Source organism: Limulus polyphemus, unplaced genomic scaffold (genome assembly GCF_000517525.1).
Source record: "Limulus polyphemus unplaced genomic scaffold, Limulus_polyphemus-2.1.2 Scaffold2136, whole genome shotgun sequence".
NCBI lineage: Eukaryota > Metazoa > Arthropoda > Merostomata > Xiphosura > Limulidae > Limulus > Limulus polyphemus.
In genome coordinates this window covers 168,560-193,781 of record NW_013667746.1, presented here as the reverse complement: position 1 = coordinate 193,781, position 25,222 = coordinate 168,560, and the positions used below count along the sequence as shown (strand labels likewise).

Below are 25,222 nucleotides of genomic sequence, written 5' to 3'. Positions count from 1 at the left end.
CCAAGTGTATTTAGAAAGGTGGTACCTTTTTTCTTCGAGGGACAAACTTGTGCCTCATAGAAGAAAGGTCCTACCTTTTAGAAACCTAGTTTGGGTTATAGGGTTTTTTATTAATTTCTATCAAGACTTCTTGAACCTATTTGTTTTTCTAACATCATGAATAAGTCATAGAAGATATTTAACAATGTTATGAAAATCTTCATTTTCCTGTTATTGTGCTTATTTATCTATTTTTAGACCAGAAATTTCAGTTTTAAGTGCAGACTTAGCACAAGAATCATTCAGGTTACAACACAAAAATAAAGCATATGAATGACAACTATGGTTTGGATGTCTTTCCTTTTTCAATAGTTCGTTTTTTATATATTGTACGTGTGTTTTTAACAGAATTGTGTTTCTTATTATTCAGTTATATTTGTCATATAGGCTGATAAAATTGTTGCTGTGACATCCAACATTTGGGGAACTAAGTTTAAAATTCTGGGCTTAGCACAATGGCTACCAACTATCCTTGGTACCATAACATATCGAACAAGCCTGCTGCACTTGCAGCCTAGACAAATGACATTGGTCATCAAGGAATTGCTTGGTCCACAGCCGTGTGACAGTAGAGAACAAAATGTTGCTATGAATGGCAACAATGGTGGTAATTTAGTCTTCTCAGAAGATGAAGATGAAGTTTTTGGTAAGCTTGAATTATTGTACATTAAGATAAGATTACTTACTACTTTCTCAAGGAAGAGGGTTAAGTTTTAAGCAATTTTTAATCATTGTACTCTTATTAATGTCAAAAACTCTTAAAAGTAAGATCTTTGAAAGTTTGTAGATCTGTAGTTTGACATATATTTGTGGTTTTTTCAAAAGTATAAACAATTTAAAACCAGTAATTAGAAATTGTCTTTAGTGTTTGGCCACCACTTTGATTGTTAAAAATAGAAAACAAAATTGTATTCTGCACTTTTTATTCTAAAAGTATCATACTTAATATTGGTTATTTATACACATGAATACATATAGATGGACAGAATATGTTTATGATCTAACAGAAATTACTTGTATCTTTATTTTATAAGTAAAATATTAAATTTAGTCTTAACACTTTATTTAGTATATGTATGTCTTTGATACTGACAGATATGGATGCTTTGAGTTGTGAAGCCAGTGCTCCAGTTGCCCCAATGACTCCCCAAAGGAACCAAAGACGAAACTCTCATGCACCACAACCTGGTAACTATATTTCTACAGGACATTTGAATGGTGATACGGGAGAATACGTAAACTTCTTTCCTACAGAGGACTTCCTCACATTAGAGACAACATCTGAAGGCCATATCCGTGTCTTAAGGCTTGCCAGTGCCCCTGAGCAACCAGTTTCTATAGGTACCCAAACAAGTTGTCAGTGCATCTCAGAACTTTCCTGTGATACTAATCATAACATTCCCTCCACAATGCCTCAGAATTCATCTCATAGCCAGCATGTTTGTGGCTCATCCAACCAAGTAAAAAAGTCCAGAGGTGATGCTGTCACTTCTTCTTTCCCTCTTTCCCAACCAACTTTTCAAAACAGCCTAACATCTACTGTCCAACAGAGTAGTATTGGGTTTGGTAGTTATTCTAGTCCATGTGCAAAATACATTACATCTCCAACTAAAAGAAAAATGTCAGATCTTTCAGCAAGTTCTAGTGTAAAATTTGATACTTTGCATAGACTAGAGATTGTGAATTCCACACCTCATGTTTCTGCTGATAATTCAGACTCTTCATTGAACAATGGAAGTTTCGATAAAGGTAGCTTGATAATTAAAGAAAATCCCTCCTCTCCAGGTTCCAATGCTGATAACTTAACTGAGAGTTCAGCTTCTAGTTCACCTTCTTCAGGCTCTGAAGAAAGGCAACTAAAAGGAAATTCAAAATTCAGTCACACTGAAAAAGGACTAGCCACTACAGAATATAGCTGTGTCCTTAGCTTAGATATGCACATTCATGGTAAAGCTAAAACTAATACTAAGGGTAATTCCAAAAACGGATTGCTTCATTCTTTGCCCCTTGTTTCTAAAGTTGGAAATGAAGAACATACTAGTCCAGTTATTCTTTCCCCGTCTGAGGAAGTTGTAGTGAGTGGGGGAATTGTTGATGCTATTGCTTCAGTGTCACGTGTTGGTGAGTCTGTTGCTGCTTCTTCCAAGTGGCTGTCTTCTGTTTACTCTAGTAGTCATGGACATTTACCACGGTGGGCTGAAAAAGCTGGAGATATCAAATTTATTGATGAAGATACTGAGGAACCAGCTACAGATATTCATCTGGTCAGAAGTACCCAGTCAAGTCCTGCCTCTCCAGTTGTGTTATTAGGTCATCGTAGTCGAAGCATTGGTCATCTGCATACAACAGACACTCTAGTAAGTAGAGATATGTGGACTCGAATTTCACTAAGAGAATCTCAGGCACGCCTAAAATTGCACTCCAAACCACTATCAAACTCTCATGCTTATGATGCTGATAATAAACTGCCCAGTGGTAGAAGTGAAATGTCATTGTCTTCAAAACAGTTTTCTGCTACTGGGGCTATGGAGAAGCTTACATGCAAATGTGACTCTTCCATGATGTGGTGCCCACTTCATTCTGAGTGCTCAAGTCCTTCAGCCTTTCACTATGACCAAGAAGCCTTTAGCTTCGATGGAAACAAACGTTTGAACAAGGTTACATATCCATCTCAGGTAGAAGACACATTTGGTGTACCATTGTCTCCTCCTCCATCAGCACGAATTGGTGAGCATCGAGGTAGCTTACCACAAACAGTTCTTCTAGATAATCAGGTTTCTTCTTCACCCACCAGCAAGAGTATTCCTTCCTCTCCCATAATGAGACATCGAGCTCGGTCGCAGAGGAAAGGTCTTCTGGCTAGTCCTCTCTTACTAAGAAAAACAAGAAAAGAGCATTCTGTGGAAAGCTCAGAGGATGAAGGAGCTCAGAGTGGTGAGGAATTCAGTGGAGAAGGTTTTAAAGACCTTCAAAGTCTTCAAAAAGCGTACATTCGTAAAAAGGTAATATTTTTATTTTATCATTGAAGAAGCACATGCAAATACAGGTCAAAATGAAAGTTTTATGAATACTGCCAAGTTGTATAAAGCTTTTGCATTGAAGTATACAATGAGTGTTAAAGTTGAGTTCATGATGCTCTGGTAAAAACTAGCATAATGTGTGTATTGTACAAATTCCTAATGTTACAGAATGGTGTGATACCCTTAAAATATCTATAGCTAACTGTTAATAACATACAATTAGAGTTTCAACCAGCTATCCTTATTCTGCTACTGGCTTTGTATCTTCCAAATTACTATAAGTATCTATGATAAAATACAGTTGCTACCAGCAGTAAGATATTGATCCAAGTGGTAATTTTTTTATATCATAAACTTTTATCTCTTGTATTTCAAGTGGTAGTTTCTATTTTTAATGAAATTTGTCAAAGTTTCAATTTTGATTTTTTGCATTCTAAGCTAAAGAAAAGACGCACGCCCCAGTCCCAAGAAGTGGCTGATGGAGCTCCAGGATCTGGTTCATCCCCATACCGTGATTTTATCCTGTACAACAAGGCTCCATTGTGGAATGAAGTTAGTCAAGTGTATCAGCTGGACTTCGGAGGAAGAGTCACTCAGGAATCTGCTAAAAATTTTCAGATTGAATTTAGAGGAAATCAGGTACAACTAAGTGTTGTTTAATATTTCTTTTATGGTTGCTGGCTGCATTGTATCACATTTAAACGTACATGGTTATCATATTATTCAAATTTGGTAATGTTTCCTTTAGGTTTTGTTTATGCAATCTTTTTTTCTGTTCTTTAGAAAAATATGCTTGATGGTTTTGCAGTACACAAGTTCCTGCATTTATTAATACATTTATCAAAATTAAGTTCACTATATAGAGAAGAACAAAAAGTAGCATAAATTAAAGAAGCCAGTTCTATCAAACAAATTTAATAAAAGTACATAATGGTGTGAATCAATACACAAGAAAAATAAAATCTTTAATAAATAGAATTTATTTAGTCATCAGTTGAGTACCCTCATTAACATTTTCAGCTTAAATCCCATTAATATCTCGTAAGATTTTGCCAGTGTATCAAACATGAGATAGTTATAAATCCATATACTAAGCAAACAGTGCAAAATAATCTTTGTAAGTGTAAAAATCAATAATAAAATATAATAATATTCCAAATTATTGTAAACATTATGACTAAGAATGTGATTGAAATTCACTTTAAAGAAAAATGGACTGTCAGTAAAGAAACTCAATAACCTTAGCATTTTTGAAACTGGACTTCCCCTTCATCAGTGGTAAGAAGAGTATATAATATTTGCAGAACACATATAAAGCAGTTATTTGCTTGTAAGCTACACAATTTATATCAATATATGAAACGTTAGTGTACTTATAGGCCACCTGTATGGAAAATTATGTTCTGCTACTGATTTCCAAATGATGCTGAGCAACCACTTATAGCCCCTCATCTAATTTCAGAAAAAAATACCAAATCAGCACAACTTGACAAAGTGATACAGAATGACATGAGGAAGGTCATAAGGGTTGTATTTTATTTTACCCACCATCATACCCAAAGTTAAACAAAAAATGTGGCATGGCTAACTAATGAATGAATATTTGCTGAAAAACTCTTATCAATGCTAAAAGTGTATATACAAGTTTTGCTGCCAATTTTGATTTCATTCCTTTAATTCTCACACTCAATCCCTTTTGTTTTTTTGGCTGCACCTTTTTTTTTTCACACCTGAGGTATTTTTGATTAGATAAAATTACTAAGAAACACTGAACATTTTCAGATATACATATAAAGCTATACAAGGGATATCTGTGATATAAGTTTAAAATTTTAAACTGCTAGATTAGAGGGAATGCAGCTGGCTAACAGCAACCACCACCCACTTTTAGGCTGCTCTAATCGGATAGTGTGATTTCACTGTCACTCTTATAATGGACACACGGACCTAAACTGGGAAGTGCAATTTTGCAGCAAGGGGATGCAAGCTATCAGCCCTCAGGTCAGGCTAACCTCTAGGCCACTTCCAGCTATAAGCAAATGATAATTATATCAGGAAAAAACTTTTTTACAAAGAGACCCTTTATATAAATTTACCTGAAACAGTAAAATGTTCGGAACATGTAACTTATAATAACTTAATGGTGGTGCAGTATTCTCAGATTATGCAGATTTATTTTATTATAAATGAGTAAACCTCTCAAAAACTGAAGATCTGATGAATACATTACTATGAAGTATGGGTATGTTTTTCCTTCATTCTGACTGAATTTATCATAAAGAGAAAGAGAGTATACAAAACACAGGCAAGTGTCTGTTATGGGTTGTGGAACTGGAGAGAGTGAGAGAAGTATCATCAATTCAATGTAAGCCTCCTTGAATTAAAAGAAAAAGAAACTTTAAACTAACAGCTAAAACAAGAAAATGTCTAAGTTACAATACTAATCTAAGCAAATATATTTGAAGCCAAAAAAGGCTAAACCTAAAACTAAATCACAATCTGCAAGTGTCTGAATAATGAGAGAGAGTCTGCCTTTCAAATGCAAGAACAAACTATACAAATTTCTGCCAGACAGCTTGCACTTCACTTGCATCACCCAATGCCTCTCTCTCTCCAGCACAGGGACAGAAAAATCCCAAGCCATCATCCAGTTTGTCAACAGGTGTCTTTCAAGGAACTTCACAAGTGATGTTACATCTATCCTTCCTGCAAGAAAACACATATAATGACCAATGAGACTGATCCCAGCCCATTGTGGTTAACTTAAGGACATGTTAAGTTATTTATTTGAGTGACTATCTGTATTGAAATAAAACTGAAAAAAAACAAAAATTGTATGACAGTGTTGCAAGAGTCATGGTATTCTGTAAAATGTTTATGTAAATGGTAGCAAAAGAAGTTTGAATTTTCCATAAAATTCAATAAACCTGGCATAATATTCAAGCTTTGTGTACAATAGGAGAAATCTCATTTATGAAAAATAGGAGTGAATTTATGAGCTTTGTGTATGAAATTAATAATTTTAAATAATTTCTATTGTGTCTAATCAGTTGAGAGGAGAAAACATTGTGGTTTAACTATTTGGAATAGAAAGTGGAAGATTTGTATCATAAAAATTGGAAGTCTCCATTTTATTAAAACTTTTGAATTTGAATTTTTGATTAATGATTTATGATAGTTATATCTAAAGTCCAAGTAATGTGCATTTTATGTAGTGAAAGAACTGTCTTCAAGGTGAGTTCTAGTGGATACATAAGTTTATCAGTGGCAAAAAACATAGAAACTGTAAAACAATGCTGGCAATTTATCTATAAGCACAACTACTGTTCAGAGCTATTTTGTAGTTTCATTTATTTATATTTGTTAGGAGTGAAAATTCTAGCTTAAATAAATACAAGTCAACAACTTGTGGGTTCAAGTTACTAGAATATACATTGGCCAAAGTGTACAGATGTTTTGTGAAGTAAGAGCCCAGCTTATAAGAAATTGGTGAATATGAAACACAGGCATGTTTTTTGATGATGATTATTATAGAAACATTTTTGTTCACTAATTCAAAATATTGATTTAGTAAAATTGTTAAAAGATCTTGATATTGTCAATAAAAGACTCAAATTCATCAATAGGAAGATGTGTGTAAAGACTACTAAAATAGGAAGTTTTGAGTTTGGAATTACTGATGATAATGAATGAATTATTACTGTTTTTTCTTTGATAAGTTTTATTTATTTAAATACTGTAGTGTATTTACAGGTTAAATTGATAAACTGGTAGGGATCTGTGGCTAATTCATGATAATTATAGTGTACAAGAAGGGAAAACAGCACTGTTTGTAGGATTAATGGTGTGCTCTGGGAATAGCTGGAATGGATGTAGGCCCCCCAGTAATTAGGTCATCACAAAGTACATAAAGCCTTTAAATTTTTCAACACTGGATCAGTCGATTTGACCGACCATGTGACCTCTTTATACTCATTTAATGTCTTTATAGTTTTGATACTACTAACTTTTAATGTAACATGTATATCTCCAAAAAATTTGGAAGACTTTCAGTAAACATTATAAGTCTTTCACATACAAAAAAAATCATATTTTTTAATAAAGTATTTTTGATAAACTATAAAAAGATTTGTTAGCGAATATATCAAGGACTTTTTTACTAATTTGCATGCAAAGTAATTTTCATGTTAAGATTAAAAATACTTTTCTTCATCTTAAAAATCTCCAAGCTCATTCTCATTATCTCTAAAACCTCCTAAATACATTTCAAAACTATTCTATCTAGATAAATGCATTTTGGCTTTTACGACTCCTCCTATTTCGAGAAATCAAGCGTGATGTGATGCACACTGGCTTTTATATAGGTTAGATAGAATACTGAGAAAAACTGATACTTTTGTTCAACAAAATTACAATAAATATTGGACAGTACAGCATACTATTTAATATTTTTCCATAACATATGGAGAAAAATAAACACTGTAATTTAACAACCCTATTTTTTACTTAAACCATAAACTTTTACAGAAAAATCACCACTTTTCAGTTTAAAATCATTATTTCAAATACTGGACTCTTCTAAATACTACTTAATATTCGATCCGTAATGCAGAAAGAAACAAGCCATAGCTTAGTTTAAGAAAGATGAACAAGGATACTTCAGTCCACAAGTATAAATGATACATATTAATAACAGTTAAGATACAGTTGTACTCACAATTAGAAAATAATGACTTTCGATATGGTGGCCCTTTGGAAAAGACAACAGCCACAATCAGATATTGGAAAGAAGAAATAAGAAAAATAGTGGTCGATTCCCAACACATTAAAGTTTCTTCTTGTGGCCCAAATGAGACTCTCTTATACCTGGCAAAAAGGAAGATATACATGTATAATTGGTTTAAGACAATATGTGAAACAAATTTTTTTTGTTATTCAACCTACTTTAAAAATGTATTAAATTTGTTCTAGGCATTAAAGTACTCACTTCCAGAGAGATTCACCTTGAGAAATTAATAAAAGAAAACAAAAACTACTGATTTGTTCTGTGTTTATTTTCATGCTACTAAGTTCTACTTTTTGTCTAGAATCATGTTATTGACCTTAAGATGTTTTCTTTGAATTCCTTCTCTTGATTGGTGTTTATGCTATCTAGAAATGTTTCATACTTTGCAAAAAGCATATCATTGAAAAATTACTTTTAAAAAATTTATTTTTATTCACATTTTAACCCCTGAAAAATCAGATATATCAAAAATCATTATTTACTAAAGACAGAGTCATAATAACAAATGCAAAGTAAATGCAATACTCAGCTGAAGTTAAAGCAAAAATCATCAGACTGGCTACATTTCATTCTCTTATCTGGGAGGTAGCATTTGTATCACTATATTTTCTCATGTTAACAACACTCTCCAGTTAAATCAACAGGATTCTGTTTTCACATCTACAAGGTCATGATGGTTTTGTTACTTCTATCTCATTTTAATAGTTTTCACCAGTTTGATTCAATACACAGATCTAAGTGACAACACTGGTCATTCCAACAGTTAATTAATTAATTCCAATCCATCTAACCACACAGATGAAAACAATTGTTATCACTGCTGTTTCTCATTTCAACAGTTCTCACAACTTTACTCCATTCATACACATCAAGCTAAACTTTCTTACATTATTTTTACCAATTTTTTTTTTCAACTACTCTCACTAGCTAACTTAATTCCATTCACAGATCCAGGAGATAACTGTAGTTTCACTAGTTTTGTATCTAACATGTATTAGTGATTGACCGAATCTATGGTAAAAGTAAAGCTGATACCTCAAACAAGACATTTCATTGCTGATATTCCAACAGCATGAGAGATGCCAGCTGAATTCCTCCCATCAGCATAATCTGTTACCCTCACACAAGATTTACCAATACTGATATTCCAATAGCATGAGAGATGCCAGATGAATTCTTCCCTGTTCTTTTAATCTTGGTTTTAGTCTATCAACTAATAGATTTTCCTTTATACTTGACACATGTTCATTATTAGCATTGGATGAGATTTTAACATTTTCCCTATTTTTTTGGGTTCATTACAGCTGTATAGCATGTTTCTTAATGCTTGAGTATCAGTAGAACTCAAATGTTCATGCTCCTTAATACCCTAGTGGTAAAATCTGTATAACCTATCAACATTTTGATTTAGTTTTCCCTATTTTTTTCTTGTTTCTAATTGGTTAATTTTGTTAATGATAGAATGAGGATGAACGATTTAGCATTCCTTACTCCTACCTAAAAAAATTACAATTTCCAAGTTATAACATGGTTGGGTGGTCTCACTATTTAAAATATGACCAACATTGGTTAAAGGTTAATACAAAAGATGTGGATTGTGTGCCTCTTTAAAATAAAATCTATTAGATGTCTTTGTAAACATGCATTTTCTTCATAAAGAGATAGAAAATATTGAGAAATTATTAATAAAAAATGCTTTTCAAATATATTTTAAATCAAGTTACTAAACAAGTAGCAGCAAAACAAAAAATTACTTTTGTTTTACCATATATTGGAAAGCAGGTTATCGATAGAAATTAGTTATCAGTTAAGAAAAATAATTCATCATAATCATCCTCAAGTAGAACTCAGACCTGTATTTAAGCCAGTGTGTAGAACACAAACTTTTTTTAGATATAAAGACAGAATATTCATTTATCAAACATCAAATGTAGCATATCAATATAGATCTAACAAATGTAAGTTAGTTTATGTAGGTTCTACCACTAGGGTGTTAAGAATTACATCATACTCAAGTATTAAGAAAGTGCTATACAGCTGTAATGCACTCATTAACTCTCTCCATGGGCATCTTTTTCTGCACATGTCATGAGGTTTTAGTGAGTTACATTCAGAATTTAATTAAACTATTTTCTTTTCATGTTATACCGATTAGTTTAGCATAAAATCTTAGCTAATAATCAATATTTTAATAGTATATAAGTTTTAAGTTCTTAATTTTATAAGTAAATATTAAAAAAAATCCTGAATTTCCCCTATTATGAGAATTGTGATATTTTCTTTCTAGGCATCACCTCTTTTCTAATTTATTTACCACCCCTCCATGAAGTACAGAATTTAACAAATTACTCATTATAATATCATCATCACTTATGCAAAGCATAATTTTCATAGCCTTCAATCTTATTTGGTTGCAGAGCCATCAAACAGAAAATCAAACCCCTCTTGTCACACCCTCTCTTTCAGAAATTGCCAATAGTTCTCTCTGATGTTCAATGCTACATTATTTATAACCAACAGAAAGCCAAAGTTTCCATCTACCAAATGATGTGTTATATTAAGTTGTTTTCTGTACAGAGAATTCCCAATTTCACTTTCAGTACAAGCTTTATTCACATGGGAAACACAGACTTGCTCACAAGAACTTGTGATGACTCTTATCGCATAGTTAGAAAGCTAGAACAGTTGTAAGAGTCATGGGACATTGTCTGCTTTTTGTGTGTTCTTTGGTGCATTATTTAATGCAGTAGAATCAATAGTATAAAAAAGTAGGGTTAAGTGTCATTGACAGTTGACAGAAAAAAAAGGGGGGAAACAGTTAAGTACTTTATTTCTTGTTTTTCATGTGTACTCTATTTATTACTAGCATGTAGCCTGTCAAAAATGACGGGGCAAGTACTACCATTCCCACACATTTGATAGCTAACCAAAATAAATAAATTTTGGGAAATCAAGCTTGACCAACAAAGTGGCAGAAAAGTGCAGTCGAAGCAAATAAATGTCAATCAATTCCTTTGTGATCCAATCAAAGTTAAGATCATTCATAAAATGAATTCATGGCATATTCATAGAATAATTATTGGTAAAAATCAGATTAACAACTTTTAATATATATATAAAAGCCAGTGCTTTTTGGTAACACTACTTTCCAACAATGGCTTTTATGTCATGTTGCTTAGCAACAAAAGTATAACCTAATATTGTTGTTAGTCTGTGAACTGAAAGTATAAAATTAAAAGTACAGATAACAAAACTGGAAAGTTATAATTTTCCTATACGGAAAATGTAATTTCGATAGGTAATTCCCTCCACTTGCAAGATTATCTATTCCCATTCAGTGCTGCCTTCTATATGCAAACTTGTTTTTATCGCATGCCACAAGCCTTCTGCTCCCCATATTGGAATCTTGTGATTCCAACATGTCTCTCATGGAAATCATCATGTGTCACTTCTCCACCAATGAAGTGCAATGTGCTCCCTCTATACTCTTCCACCAACTATCACTTCTAGTTTGGTAGAAGATGGAAGCACTGGTTTTCAGTGGAGAGGAAGTGTGAGAAGAGAGTATTTACCTATTGGAAATACATTTTCAGTATAGGAAAATTATAACTTCCAATCAGGTAATTTCCTCCACTCACAAGATTAGCTAGAATCCCACATTGAATAGGATAAGGGGCTGGTGCGAGGGAATGATGGGAGCACTCTTTGAAAATGTCCAAAGGAAATCCCTGGAAATGAGAGTCAGACCTGAAGATCTGATGATGGGAACTGCACCTCTCAATGAGGTATATTCTTTGCCCATACATAAAATACTTATGAGATATAAGTGGAACGGTAGAGAAGCACATCCAAATGGGGGAGAACTTCAGCTGGATAGTGTGTGCCGAACCACATGATATGGAAGTCAATCCCACCATATAAAAGTAGGTTAACAATGAATGTGCCCAAGATATAGAGTAGCTAGGAGGCGATGGACCGTACGGGTATGTCAACTACGTCAAAAACTCTCACCACTGAGAACCAACAGCTATGCTGGGGTTAGATGAGGATCATACCGGCTTCACCTCAAGTTGGAGAGAATCAATAACCACTCTGATACCTAAACATGTAGTAGTTTGATAGATCGATTTGGGAACCCAACATCCAGTATTGAAAGGATGTCTATATAAGAAAACTTAAGTCCCATGACAGGGAAATGAACTGGAACCATCCAAAACCTGGAACATCCTTGGATAAGATATATCAAGGGACAGCAAAGGAGTCTGGAACAATCCACCTTCCTCAGCTATGACCCACAACACAAAGAGTTTGATTGAGGGAGAAATATAGACAACCATAAACATGTGTGAGGACTTATGTTGATTGGTTCAATCTAATTCCAACACCAGGCCATGGGGTAAAGACATCCACATGGCAGTAGGATGAATGCTCCCAATCGAAGGGTTGAACTGCATTTTGGATGGCTCAACTCCAGTGGTTGTGTAAATGGTATCAGGAGGTCATGTCATCCAACAAGATGACGGCTCAAGTCCTCTGGAGGCCACGTCTCATTTACATCAGCAGAACACCACCACCCTACTCTCGACTGAATGATTATAGCCATCTTTTAGTGGAACTCATTCAGGAGGGTGCCTCAACAGTGAACCACCACAGCAGCTTGGAATTGGAAATTGGTAAGGATTCCCACTCCATCAGAAGAAAAAAGGGTGAATACACGGTGGAGAGTCTGGAGGAACATCATCACTGGAGACAGTGCAAAGGATAATCACAAAACCTTATTTTGAAAAACAGACCATACCGATTTATTCAATTAAGGCATGGCAGGGATGGGCAGCTATCCTCTTCTGCTTTACCCATGCAGTCCATGGGTTGTACAATCCAGAACAGGCATGTTTATGAAGCAAAAACATTGCAAAGTTATTCACCTTGAACCGATCTTGTCGAACACCCCATCTCATCGGTGAACATTGCAAAACTATGGAAGAGTGCAATTCAACATGGCTGTACAGTGTGGATTTCAACTGAAGGATAACTGGCGAGGCATTACTCGCTACGAAGTGGGATCCAAATAGTGAATAAAGAAGCAAGGGCCCCTGAAAAAAAAATTAATAGAAACTTATCCAGTTAGAGTTGCATCAAAGTAAGAAAAACAGTCACAGGTGGTAGACAAAAATCAGATGAGGAATAAACTGTGATATGGTGTAGATAAGGGGTGTAGTCCTCATGCTCAAATGTAGAAGTTTTCCCAATGACTGACAAAGATGAGATGCCAGGGAAAAGGTAAGGATGTTGAATCTGATGAGAAGGCTCCTGGAACATAGTCTTGGAAGAAGACAATAAAGAGGAGTAAGCAAATGAGATCAAAAGCCAAAGAGGCAGGCACCACGGAAAGAATCCATATGGATAATAGAACAATGAAGAGCACAGACTGTACATAGGAGTCGATCTGGATCAGGACAAGGATAAAGATTGGAAATGAACGGAAGGGAATTAGGTAAAAGGAGAAGTTACCTCCCCTAGCCATCAATGTCTTGGTTAGGAAGGAAAGATCCAGATAAAGGAGAAGAGAAGGAGTGGGAAAAATGTACAAGAAAGATAATGAGAAACAAATTGACCTCCTACGTACACAGGCATAGAGGAGAAGGAATTATGTCTGAAGGGATGGTGAGACATGGAACACAAAGAAAGTGATGCAAACAAAGGTAAAGTGAGGAAATAAAAGATCACAGGTAAGAATGGTAGGCAGTCAGGGTGGACGACAAATCCAGAAGGAACGTATAAACATAGTAAGGATAGGTGAGGTAAAAACTACACGGTATGGGGGAAAAAACGAAGGTATGGAACAAGGTTGCCTGATAACCCAAGACTGATGGGATTGAAAACACACAGGAGCAATGGCCAAAAAAAAGGGACAAGAGAAGAAAAGGAACAGATTGTACAACACTATTGATAATGGAAAGGAAAATAAACAGCAGTGTAACACCCAATACTAACCCAAAAGCAAAGAAGCCACGTGAGGAGGGAATGGACTGAAGATGGCAAAAATTCCAACATGGAGGGAAGAAAGAGGAGGTATCCCTTGATAAACATGAAATGTAAAGAGAACACTGAATAAAGGGAATCATGAAACTATAAAGGTATGAGCGACAATAGGGGAAAAAGAATGACAAATGTCAGAAGAAATCTGCCTGAAGTTAAACTAATGTAAAATTAAAAGCCCATAGAAAGTAAGGCTTGTAAGTATCCAAACTCAAAAGAGACAAATGGAACAGCACAGAAAACATGAAAATAATATTCTGCAAAATGTGTCTGAAAATATGTAAGGTAAGTCTAGCAGATACTGCAATGGTAGGCATTCCATGATAAGGTCAGGGAGAACTGACAATTTTAGGACATTGGAAAATGGGTTCAGCTGTTAAATGGTGAAGGTGAGAAATGGTGGAAGGAGATACGGCATACCCCGGCTCCCAGTGGCCAACACATGGATTTAAATTACTGGTAAGAAAGATAAATTATAAACAAAACAAAATTAATGGTAAGAAGTATAAAGCAGAGATTAAACGAAAGTAACTGTACAAAGTATAAACTATAAAAAAACAGAAATAGTCAGCGTAGTGAAAATGGTGTAGGGAATGCATCCGTTATGATGTCGAGTTGAAGAAAAATCTGGAACCGTGGTAGATATGAACCTGTCCATAAAACTATGGGAAACCAATAAATTAACTAATGGTAAGAAAGATAAATTATAAACTAAATGAAATGAATGGTAATAATTATAAAGTAGAGATGAAACAAAAAAAACTGTAAAAAGAGAAAATATAAAGAAAAACAAGATGAAATAGTCAACATATTAAAATGGGAAGAAAACTGTGTAGGGAATGAATCCTGTATGTTGTAGTGGTGAAGAAAAACGGGAACGTAAGTAGATATTAACCTGTCAATAAAACACAGGTAAACCAATAATGAATCTAAGTTTCAAATGGACAGCAACTGCCTGTTGTAGAAACCTACAACTGTAGAGGACGACGTTTCGAAAGTCTTCTGCCTTTTATCTTCAGGTCAGTGTGTGTGTGTGTGTGTGGTGTAGTTTGGTCCAGTGGATTGTGGAGAGCGCATTATGATTGGTTGGTTAAAACACATTTCTGATTCTAGGAGAGACTTCCTGTAGATTCAACCAATGGTAGCCACAGTTTACTCACCTCTAATCCTAAATCTCTGTTTAGTGAAGGTTTTATTGAGTTAATGTAAAACGATTCTTTAATTTTTCTTGTCTTCCAAAATTTGTCTGTGTCAATGATTGTAGCTTTTTTCCAGTTTATGTTGTGTCCAATTGACATGCGTGTTCTGCAATGTCTGAATTTTGTGTTTTCATGAGTCTTGTGCTGTCTTTATGTTCCTTTATTCTTGTCATGAGTCTTCTTCCCATTTTTCCAATACATGTTTTGTTGCAGAAACACAGAATTTCATAAATGACTTTTTCTGTTTTTTGTTGGAAGGTTTCTGTTTGTTCTTCACCAGAATGATCTTTCTGTTTTGTAAGATTTCCACCGGACGTCTATGTTGAATTTCTTAGCTTTTTGTTTGAGTCTTTCACTGACATTTTCCAGGTATGGGAGGTATATGGTTGTAGTGGTTTCTTTACTTTTCTGTTGTGGTCTTCTTCAGGGAGTTCTTGATGAAGGAAAAGGTATAACCATTCTGTTTAAAACACTGTATGATGTTTCGATGAATGTGTTATTGCAAATGTTTTCTGCTCTCTTGTTTAGGCACTGGATTATACCACATTTTATCGAGTTTGGATGATAGGACTGGAAGTGTAGATATCTGTTCGTGTGGATGGGTTTTCTGTATACAGTTGTGGTGATTTTTCCTCTTGTCTGCTGCTCAGTATGACAAGAAATGATAAGCTATTTTGTTCCTCTATTTCCATGGTGAAGTGAATATTCTTGTCTACGGAATTAAAGTGTTGTAAGAAGGCTGTTAGGTTTTCACAACCATGGAGCCAGATAATGAAAGTGTCGTCAACATAACATCTTTAGAAACTTGGTATAAATGTGTGGATGAGAGGGCTCTTTCTTCAAAGTCTTCCATGAAAATGTCTGCTAAGATTGGAGAAAGTGGTGAGTAAACTGTGTCTACCATTGGTTGAGGCTACAGGAAGTCTCTCCTCCAAACAACCTATCAAAGATAACCTAATAATATAGTAATGAAGTCAAATCAAACAAGATAGTGAACAGAAATAACAAAATCTAAACTAAAACAGTGAAATCGAAAAAAGAAGAAAACTAGTGAAACCAAATCAAAGAGTACAGAACAAAGGATAACCTAAGAATGAAAAGGCACAATAAATAGGCACAATACTGGTGCAAGTCATGTGGGTCCCGATTCAAGGGTTCCACCAAAACCAAGTGAAGAAAAAGATTATTAACAAAATGAAATAGAAATTATGATATAAAAGTAAAGAAATAACATAGTTAAACTATTGAAGGACATAACATGTTAAGCCTAATCGATTGGTATAGAAGAAAAACAACGAAGACTAATTATGAATTGTAACATAATTTAGTATTAACTAATCTAAATAAGCATATGTTATGAAATTCAAATAATTACAGATAATAATATTAACAATAAAACTGCAAAATGTCTTATCTTTCTCAAGTCTCCAGACTGTATGGCAAATGGTGGACCATGAGGTTAGGTCTGACGAAAGTCCGGACATTAGAGAATAAAACTCCTGATGAAATAATGTGGAAACTATCTGCAGAGTAAAGTGAATGAAAGCCATTATAAATGTGCAAAAAGAACAAAGAATCTCTGTATTGGGAACAGAGACTACATAACAGAAATGAAGAACCAAACAATTGAAATCTGGTGAAGGAAAAAGGCTATCAAGATCTCCGTCCATCTGAACAGGATCGGCTTCTATAGGAAACACTGTGGGCGAGAACCAAAGAAAGAGGGTGACCATTTTAATGTTCAATTTCCCAGAGGATAAACACTGATAAAAACCCACACTGGGTCGCCCTCACCTGCAGCCTGTGAGATAGCGCTAGTCGTAGGCGTGACCCCCAAAGTGGTAAGATTAGTTTCGGAATGCGACTGGAGGTTATAATCAAATGAAGACCACTTTGTGAGTATATTAAATATGAACATGAAACGGTAAAGAATGTCAAACAAATGTCCGAGTACAAGTGCTGTGAAACAAGAAGTGATAGTTTGGAGGAGGAGTATAGAGGGAGTCACATGCATCATGTGAACTTGTTGCACTCCACTGCTGGAGAAGTGACACATGAGAATTTGCATGAGAGACATGTTGGAATCACTAGATTCCAATAGGGGGAAGCATAAAGCTCTGTATATAGAAGGTAGCACTGAACGGGAATAACTAATCTTGTGAGAAGATGGAATAACCTAATTGGAAAATGTTTTTTGATTTCTTAACTTAGAGTCACTATATAATAACCCTTCCATCCCTGTAATCAGCACAGGTACCCTTTACTGCACATGATACAAGGTTTTAATGTCTTACATTCAAAATTTTATTAAACTACCAATAAGTATAGCATAAAATCTCAGTTAATAATCCATATTTTAATAGTATACAAGTTTCAAGTTCTTAATTCTACAAGGCAATATTTAAAAAAAATTCTGAATTTCCCCCTAGTGTAACCCACGTGATACATTTCCTCTTAGCATGTCTTCTTCCCTATTTTATACATCACCACTCGAAAAAGTACAAAATTAAATGTAAATTACTTTATAAAATTGTTATTGCTCACACAAACCTTAATTTTTATTGTCTTCAATTTTGTTTGGTTAAAGAGCTTTCAAATAGAAAATCAGACCCCTCCTCTTACATTTAATTATATATATTACATAAATGTCCTGACACATTTCCTAAAAGTCTGCCATATTTTGTGAAGATACACGTACTGTGTATTAAAAGTTATAGTATGGAAACTATAACGAGTACAAAGTGATTACGTATATATATTAACCAACCTCATATTGAGAGTTCATAAAGAACATTCTAAAATATTTTCCAGGGCTAATAAACATCAGCTAAGAATAAAGGAAAGTTAGTAACTGACTGACTCAAACTGAGATCAAATATAGAGAACAGTGCAACTTGTTTATTACTAAAGTAATAAGTGTTAGCCTTCTGTCTTTATGAATTCTCTGCACCAGTACGATTTTTTACCCTCATATAAGACTTACCAATGTTGATATTCCAGCAGCATAAGAGCTGCCAGCTGAATTCCCCCAACAAGTAATATCTGTAACACCAACGAGATAATGTTAGACAAGCTGACCATACTTCCCTGAGGTCGCTTAGCCACTAGCTTTTCATAGGCCGCTGTGTAGCTCACTGAATGGACAAAGAAAAAAATATTTAAACTAGTAAAATAAACTGAAATAATTTATAATTTAATAAAAATTAATAATAACTGAAGATATTTATGAATCATTTTCTTTACAATTGTAATTAATACTTGATAACAGCTTACAGGTGTGAATTCAAAAGAGACTCTACATGTTATACTTTGCCAACAATATTCTTGCATTAATTATTATGAATTAGAATTTGTAGATAACTTACTAACAATGGCCAAGGTTGTGATAATTCCAAGGTCGATGTATAAAAACATGAAATCAGAGAGGTTACTAAATCTCTGGAAATATAAACACAAAAATTTCTATAATATTAAAAACAAACACAAAGAAAAGAAATAAAATACTTGAATATTTTACAATAAAACTGCTTTTATATTAAAAACAACTACATTTAATTTTACACATTCATACGCACATGTACTTTACTGGTATGATCTACTTCTTAAAGAGAGCATAAAGTGTACTCTAACACAGACCAAGAAATTAAGAGCCATGTAGAGCTCAACAGTACCATTCCAACTATAGTTGATGAGTTTTCCTCTGTCAAAAGATTTTGTTCCTAAAATTACCACAACTTATTCTGGATTCAATTCTATGTATAGTGAAAAATATGTGATGTTGATCCAGGCAACCTTGTATATAGTTAGGGTAGAGAAAATAACAGATAAGAGATAAAGTCTTAGTGAAAACAAACATTTGATTACTGTCTGCCCATTATGATTTTAGTGATGGGGGTGAATGGGTGCCATGAAACCATACAAGTGTAGTGAGTGTTGGTATAATAAGCCTAAAATAAAGACAGTGTGGGATCATCTAGCCTAGAGCCAAGTGCATAAAATTTATCATGAAAGTAAAAATATCGATTCAATTTCAAACTTAAATTGTTTCTGATTTAAGCTATTTTTTGTTACATCACCAACATTTAAAAAAAAATAAACCTCATTAGCCAGTGGAGAATAATTAAGAAATCAACAAATATTTTTCCATTTTTGTTGCCCATACATTTCATTTAATACTTTCAGTACATAGATTAATAACAATATTAGGTTATACATTTGTTGCTAAACAACATGACATGAAAGCCATTGTTGGAATGTAGTGTTACCAAAATGCACTGGCTTTTCTATATATTAGAAGTTATTAATCTAACTGATTTTTATCAATAATTATTCTATAAATACACCACAAATTCATTTCATGAATGATCTTAATTTTGATTGGTTCACAAAGGAACTTACTGATGTTTAACTGTGTCGACTGCACTTTTCTGCCTTTTTGTTGGTCGAGCTTGATTTTGCAAAATTTATGTATTTCAGTTAGCTATGAAATATAAGGTTAGGGTATACTATGGGGTGGGGGTGGTAGTACTTAACCCCAAGATTTTAGACAGGCTATATGCTAGCATATACATGGCAATATCAACAAACTCTAATAAGGTAACTGTAGAAGACAGTAAAAGTTTCAGTACTATCTTTCCTCATTTATTTATCATGTATCCTTAAGCATATCTATTCTTTTCATATAGTTCCAACTCTTTAAGAAAACTTCTTACACTGTGCCACTGCCCATCATCCAAGTTTCCATGACTACCGAGTTCCCAGTTTTTCTTGTCAGATACAAGTACTACAACAGCTCCTTCACGAAGTAGGACAGCAAAGTGGGAATGTTTCTTTCGACCATTGTGTACATACATTAAGAGGCCATTAGAGTGGTATGTACGAAAGCCAAATTCAATTTTAAAGCTAGGAAACAAATAAAATGCACAAAATAAAGATAAGATATTTTTATTGGTAGTTGCAATGATGATCAAAGTATGAATAATGTAGTTATTCAAATATACTGAAAACAAAGAAAGTGTAACAACAATGCATTCATTTTGAGTTTAGAAGTTGTATGAAATATTTCCTTGCATCAAAGATAAATTAATACACATACTTTTTGCTAACTTAAGTATTTTTCACTTTTTTGTTACCATATTTTCTTTCCCTGTTGTCTTTGAACCCAATTCACTGATAAATAAATATTAAAATCTTACTTCACATTAATAAAGAATTGGAAAGTTTATCAACAAATAAATTACTCTTTTGAGAAATATAATGTTCACATACAAATAAAAATACTACTTTTAAAAAACAAGTTCATTTATGCATGAGAGCATTAAATGATAGTGACACACATTAGAAAAACCAAACAAACTAGTGCCCAATGAAGATGGTCCTTTTCCCAACAAAGCAGCAGATTAAGTACCATGAAAAACTAAAGTACATGATACCTTAGTCATACCAATGATAACACATCTATTTTTTTACTTTATTTTTAATACAGATTTTTCTGATTATGTAAAACTCACTAATATCATATTAATCATATCCACTGCCATCCCTATAAATATCATATTAATCACATCAACTGCGATCCCTATAAATATCATATTAATCACATCCACTATCATCCCTATTCTGTTTTATTGCTTTTATGCACATCACTATTGTTCCCATTATTAAACATCTCTACTTTGTCCTTTTTTCTTTCTTAATATTATTTAAAGTAATCCTAATCATGCTGATTAACTCTCAAGTAACAATCAGATCCAATATTACCCCCCAGCTTTTTAACACATGGGTCCATGGCTTTGTTGGAAAAAGGGACTAATATACAAGTCACACAAAAAAATGTTAAAATAAAGCATTAAATACTGTAATTAACCACTACTGGGGATTATTACGATTGTATACATTAAAAATGAATGATTTCAGTCACTATTTTTGGTTAGTTCATTAAACATAATGTTACAGCAGTCACAAATATAAAATTAGGGAGGTACCCAGTAGAGTGCACACCTCCACCATGCAGTGTTCATCATAGTTGGCTCTCAAAATATACGAAAATATGTCCGTATGTCTGTCATTATAAATGGACATGAACCATCTTTGGCAGAACAATGAGAAATTATAGTTTACACATGTCCAAGTTTCATCAAAATCTGATTATTTTTGACTGAGTTATAGAGCAAAAATAGTGTGAAAAATTAGTCCCCCATGTGACGGATAGGGATTTTTTTAATTTACGTGACCTTGCTATGACCTTACCAAAAACTAATCACTTCTAAGTTAGGTCATAGTCCACATGTATACCAACTTTCATCTAAATCCATTCAGTCGTTTTTGAGAAATCTTGCTGATAAACACACACAGGGTGTGTGTGTGTGTGTGTGTGTGAAAACATATAGCGAGTGACGCTATAATGTAAAAATACTCACTTAACGTAAAGAGAAAAATACCGAAGATTCAAATAACATGACATCAACAATATTAGTAACAATGTAATTGCAAATACAACGTACGACCTGTTCTTTGCTTTATTGTTTGTATACAACTCACTCACACCAGTCATAATGCATGGCTGAGACCTGTTCTTTGCTTTATTGTTTGTATACAACTCACTCACACCAGTCATAATGCATGGCTGAGACCTGTTCTTTGCTTTATTGTTTGTATACGACTCACTCATACCAGTCATAATGCATGGCTAAGACCTGTTCTTTGCTTTATTGTTTGTATACGACTCACTCAAACCAGTCATATGCATGGGTGAGACCTGTTCTTTGCTTTATTGTTTGTATACAACTCACTCACACCAGTCATAATGCATGGCTGAGACCTGTTCTTTGCTTTATTGTTTGTATACAACTCACTCACACCAGTCATAATGCATGGCTGAGACCTGTTCTTTGTTTTATTGTTTGTATACAACTCACTCACACCAGTCATAATGCATGGCTGAGACCTGTTCTTTGTTTTATTGTTTGTATACGACTCACTCATACCAGTCATAATGCATGGCTGAGACCTGTTCCTTGCTTTATTGTTTTTTACAGCTCACTCATACCAGTCATACTGTATGGCTAACATCTCTTCATTGTTTTTATACAACTTACTTATACCAGTCATACTGTATGGCTAACATCTTTTCATTGTTTTTATACAACTTACTCATACCAGTCATACTGTATGGCTAACATCTTTTCATTGTTTTTATACAACTTACTCATACCAGTCATACTGTATTGCTAACATATCTTCATTGTTTTATTGTTTTTATACAACTTACTCATACCAGTCATACTGTATAACTGAGACCTGTTCTTTGTTTTTATACAGCTCACTCATACCAGTCATAATGCATGGCTGAGACCTGTTATTTGCTTTATTGTTTGTATACAGCCCAGTCATACTGTATGACTAAAACACATTCATTGTTATGTTGCTTTAATATAGCTCACATTGACTTGCATTATTTTATTAGTTATATACAAGTTATTAACATCCTCTCACTTGACTTATTTCTATTTATAAATGTCACTAATGCTATTTCAGTCACAATGCTTTTCCAAAAATGCCACTTCTTCATTCACCATTAAAAAATTAAGTACCAAACCTTATTTTCTACCATTAGAAATTAATTTAGGCAGACTTGTGTATTATAATAACAAGTGCCAGATCCAAACTAGGTAATTACAATATTAACTGGTCCTTTAATTTGTCAAAAAGCTGTTTAAACTTGAAGCATTCTTTAAATGACAAAGTTGTACAAGTGATTCTACATAAACCATACTCATACCCTTGACTTACTTTTTCCTGAATGCTCTTCTCTTTAATCTTAGAAGGATATAACTTTCAAGAGCATTTCCAAATTTAGCAGCACGCTTTTCAGTAGAATACTCCCCCATATCTGCACATTGCTTCATTCCCTGAGAAAGTAGTGGAAAATCTGTAACAGGCCTAGTTGCATTCTCTTCTTCACTATGGCCAATTCCTACTCCCACAAATCGAACATGATCATTAAACGGATACAACCTAGAAAAACAAAAGAACAAATTGTACATGACTATGAATGTTACTACCTTCATATAAAGCTGAAAACCAATTATTTTTTGTTAACAAATGTCCCCCAGTGGGTAAGAGTACAGAGTGGTTTATGGAGTGCAGCTAGCCCATTATGTAGCTTTGCACTAAAACAGTGTCAACAACTATAATGTTAACAAGTACTAATTTTTTGTAAGACACAATAGTTTGATCACTTGAAATGTTTATAATTTTTTCCCTAGTAAACTACTATTTTGTTTGATTTGTTCTCTGTAAAAACTGTTCATGTACCAAAGTGTAAATTATTAGTTTTTTAAATTTCTTTAACAGTTTTATGACATTTAAGGTTATATGCTACTGATGGTATTGTAACAATTAAACAGAACAACAGAGAAACCGAAAAGAACAATAAAATGAAATCTATTTATTGTTACAATAGACTTAAAACATTATTTAGTATATGAAATTATAATATATATGTATCATTGTAAATATTGGAATTTCCACTCAATTTAACTAAAGATGGGTTATTAATTAAGTGCTGGGGATGGGTATTCCTGGTACTATGAACAATAATGTATATACAATAAAAAATCTTGCAAGTACAAAAAATAGTGTACAGATTACTTTTCACAATTTCTAGAATAATTATTGCCTGTGGTTAGTATTAAAATCATGTAACATTTTTAACATTCTTTATATGTCATATGCTGTTACAAATACATTAATGTGTTATAAGATTACAAGTAATTTCCAAGCAAACTGATACCTGTTATTGAAAATAAGATCTTTAATAATTCCTGTCAGACTTTTGGTAGTAGCTGTCATATGACTCACTGTAATGTTGCTTCTTACTCCACCAAAATACAAATTTCCCTTTCGTGGGGCATGAATTGTTAACCCTTTTATTGAAACACTCTCATCTCTTCCTGCCTTTTCATCATCAAGTCTCAATTTGACACTAAGAGTGCACAAGTTAATAATTAAAACAAATTTCACATAATTACACATTATTATTTTCATTTAATAAATTCAGTTTCTCTAAAAATATATTTTACACAATGATACAAGTTTTAAACTGTTTCCACTTTCCAAATTTCAATGATTTGATTCTGAATTTTTTTACCATGTAACTAGATAAAAAATTATTACATATTTTAATAACTTTCAACAAAACTAATTAAAACTGATTGACATTAACCTTTTATTTTCAATTTTTAGCCAATTTTTCTACTTTTGTTACTGTGCTATACGTGTTTTAAGGAAGATGTTTTAATCTTCAACGTAATTCTATGCAGGTAAGTAGCCTTGCCCCCTAATAAGAAAAAAAAAATCTTGTAGTAACTAATCTCAAGGTCACAAGAAACATAATAAACCTCTCTCTCTAGAACTATTCCTTTATTATTAATTTAACTTTTCTTCAAACTTTTAATTAAATTAAATTATTGCCAGATGAATTTCCATCAAAAGAAAAACTACCCCAAAATATTCCAAGAAATGTGTTGTTTAATAATCACCTGCTTATTCATTTTAAGAAGTAACTTTTATTTTATACATTGAAATATTTTTAAGATACTGTAGAGTAATATTTATAGAAAAGGGAGGATTGACTGGTTCACCTGAGATTTAACTACTTTTTGAAGTTAGAGTTAGGTAACTAGATAGAGATATAAAAACAGATCAGCTTTGATACACAAGTAACCATATTTGAACTTACACACGTTTTGTTTTTAGCAAGGTGACAGTGTGGTAGTTATCATCATTTACTGGTTTAATTGACTGAATTAGTGTTTCACCTTTCCCAGCATTTAGTCTTGTTTCCAACTTTCCATTCACAATAGCTACTGAATAGTAGTTCTGTTAAAAATACAAAATGGCATTGTATCAAATATACATACATACATATGTAACAAACCAAAGACTACAACAGAAAGTTAGGAACCTGTAAAATACAAACTGTGAATCATACAGTTTAAAAAATATTTTGTTGTAAGCTATATACTTAATGTTATTTGTTAGCAAGAGGGCAAAGAACATCTAGAAAGTTCTATAAAGATGTGACATCAAGTTTTTCCAGTATATTCCAAGCTATATATAAATGTGAGATAGTAATG

At 33.4% G+C, this 25,222-nt stretch overlaps 1 protein-coding gene across 5 annotated transcripts in view; it reads right to left on the bottom strand.

Moving 5' to 3' along the window:
• LOC106466055 (probable cation-transporting ATPase 13A3) overlaps positions 1–25,222 on the bottom strand; it is a 140,081-nt gene that overhangs the window by 20,729 nt on the left and 94,130 nt on the right. For all 5 annotated transcript variants that reach the window (XM_022394007.1, XM_022394008.1, XM_013926297.2 and 2 more), the window contains 3 exons: positions 18,449–18,521; positions 18,067–18,217; positions 7,777–7,925 (listed from right to left, as the gene is read on the bottom strand). In XM_022394007.1, coding sequence (XP_022249715.1) covers positions 7,777–7,925; positions 18,067–18,217; positions 18,449–18,521 — 373 coding nt within the window. The remainder of the gene's footprint in view (positions 1–7,776; positions 7,926–18,066; positions 18,218–18,448; positions 18,522–25,222) is intronic.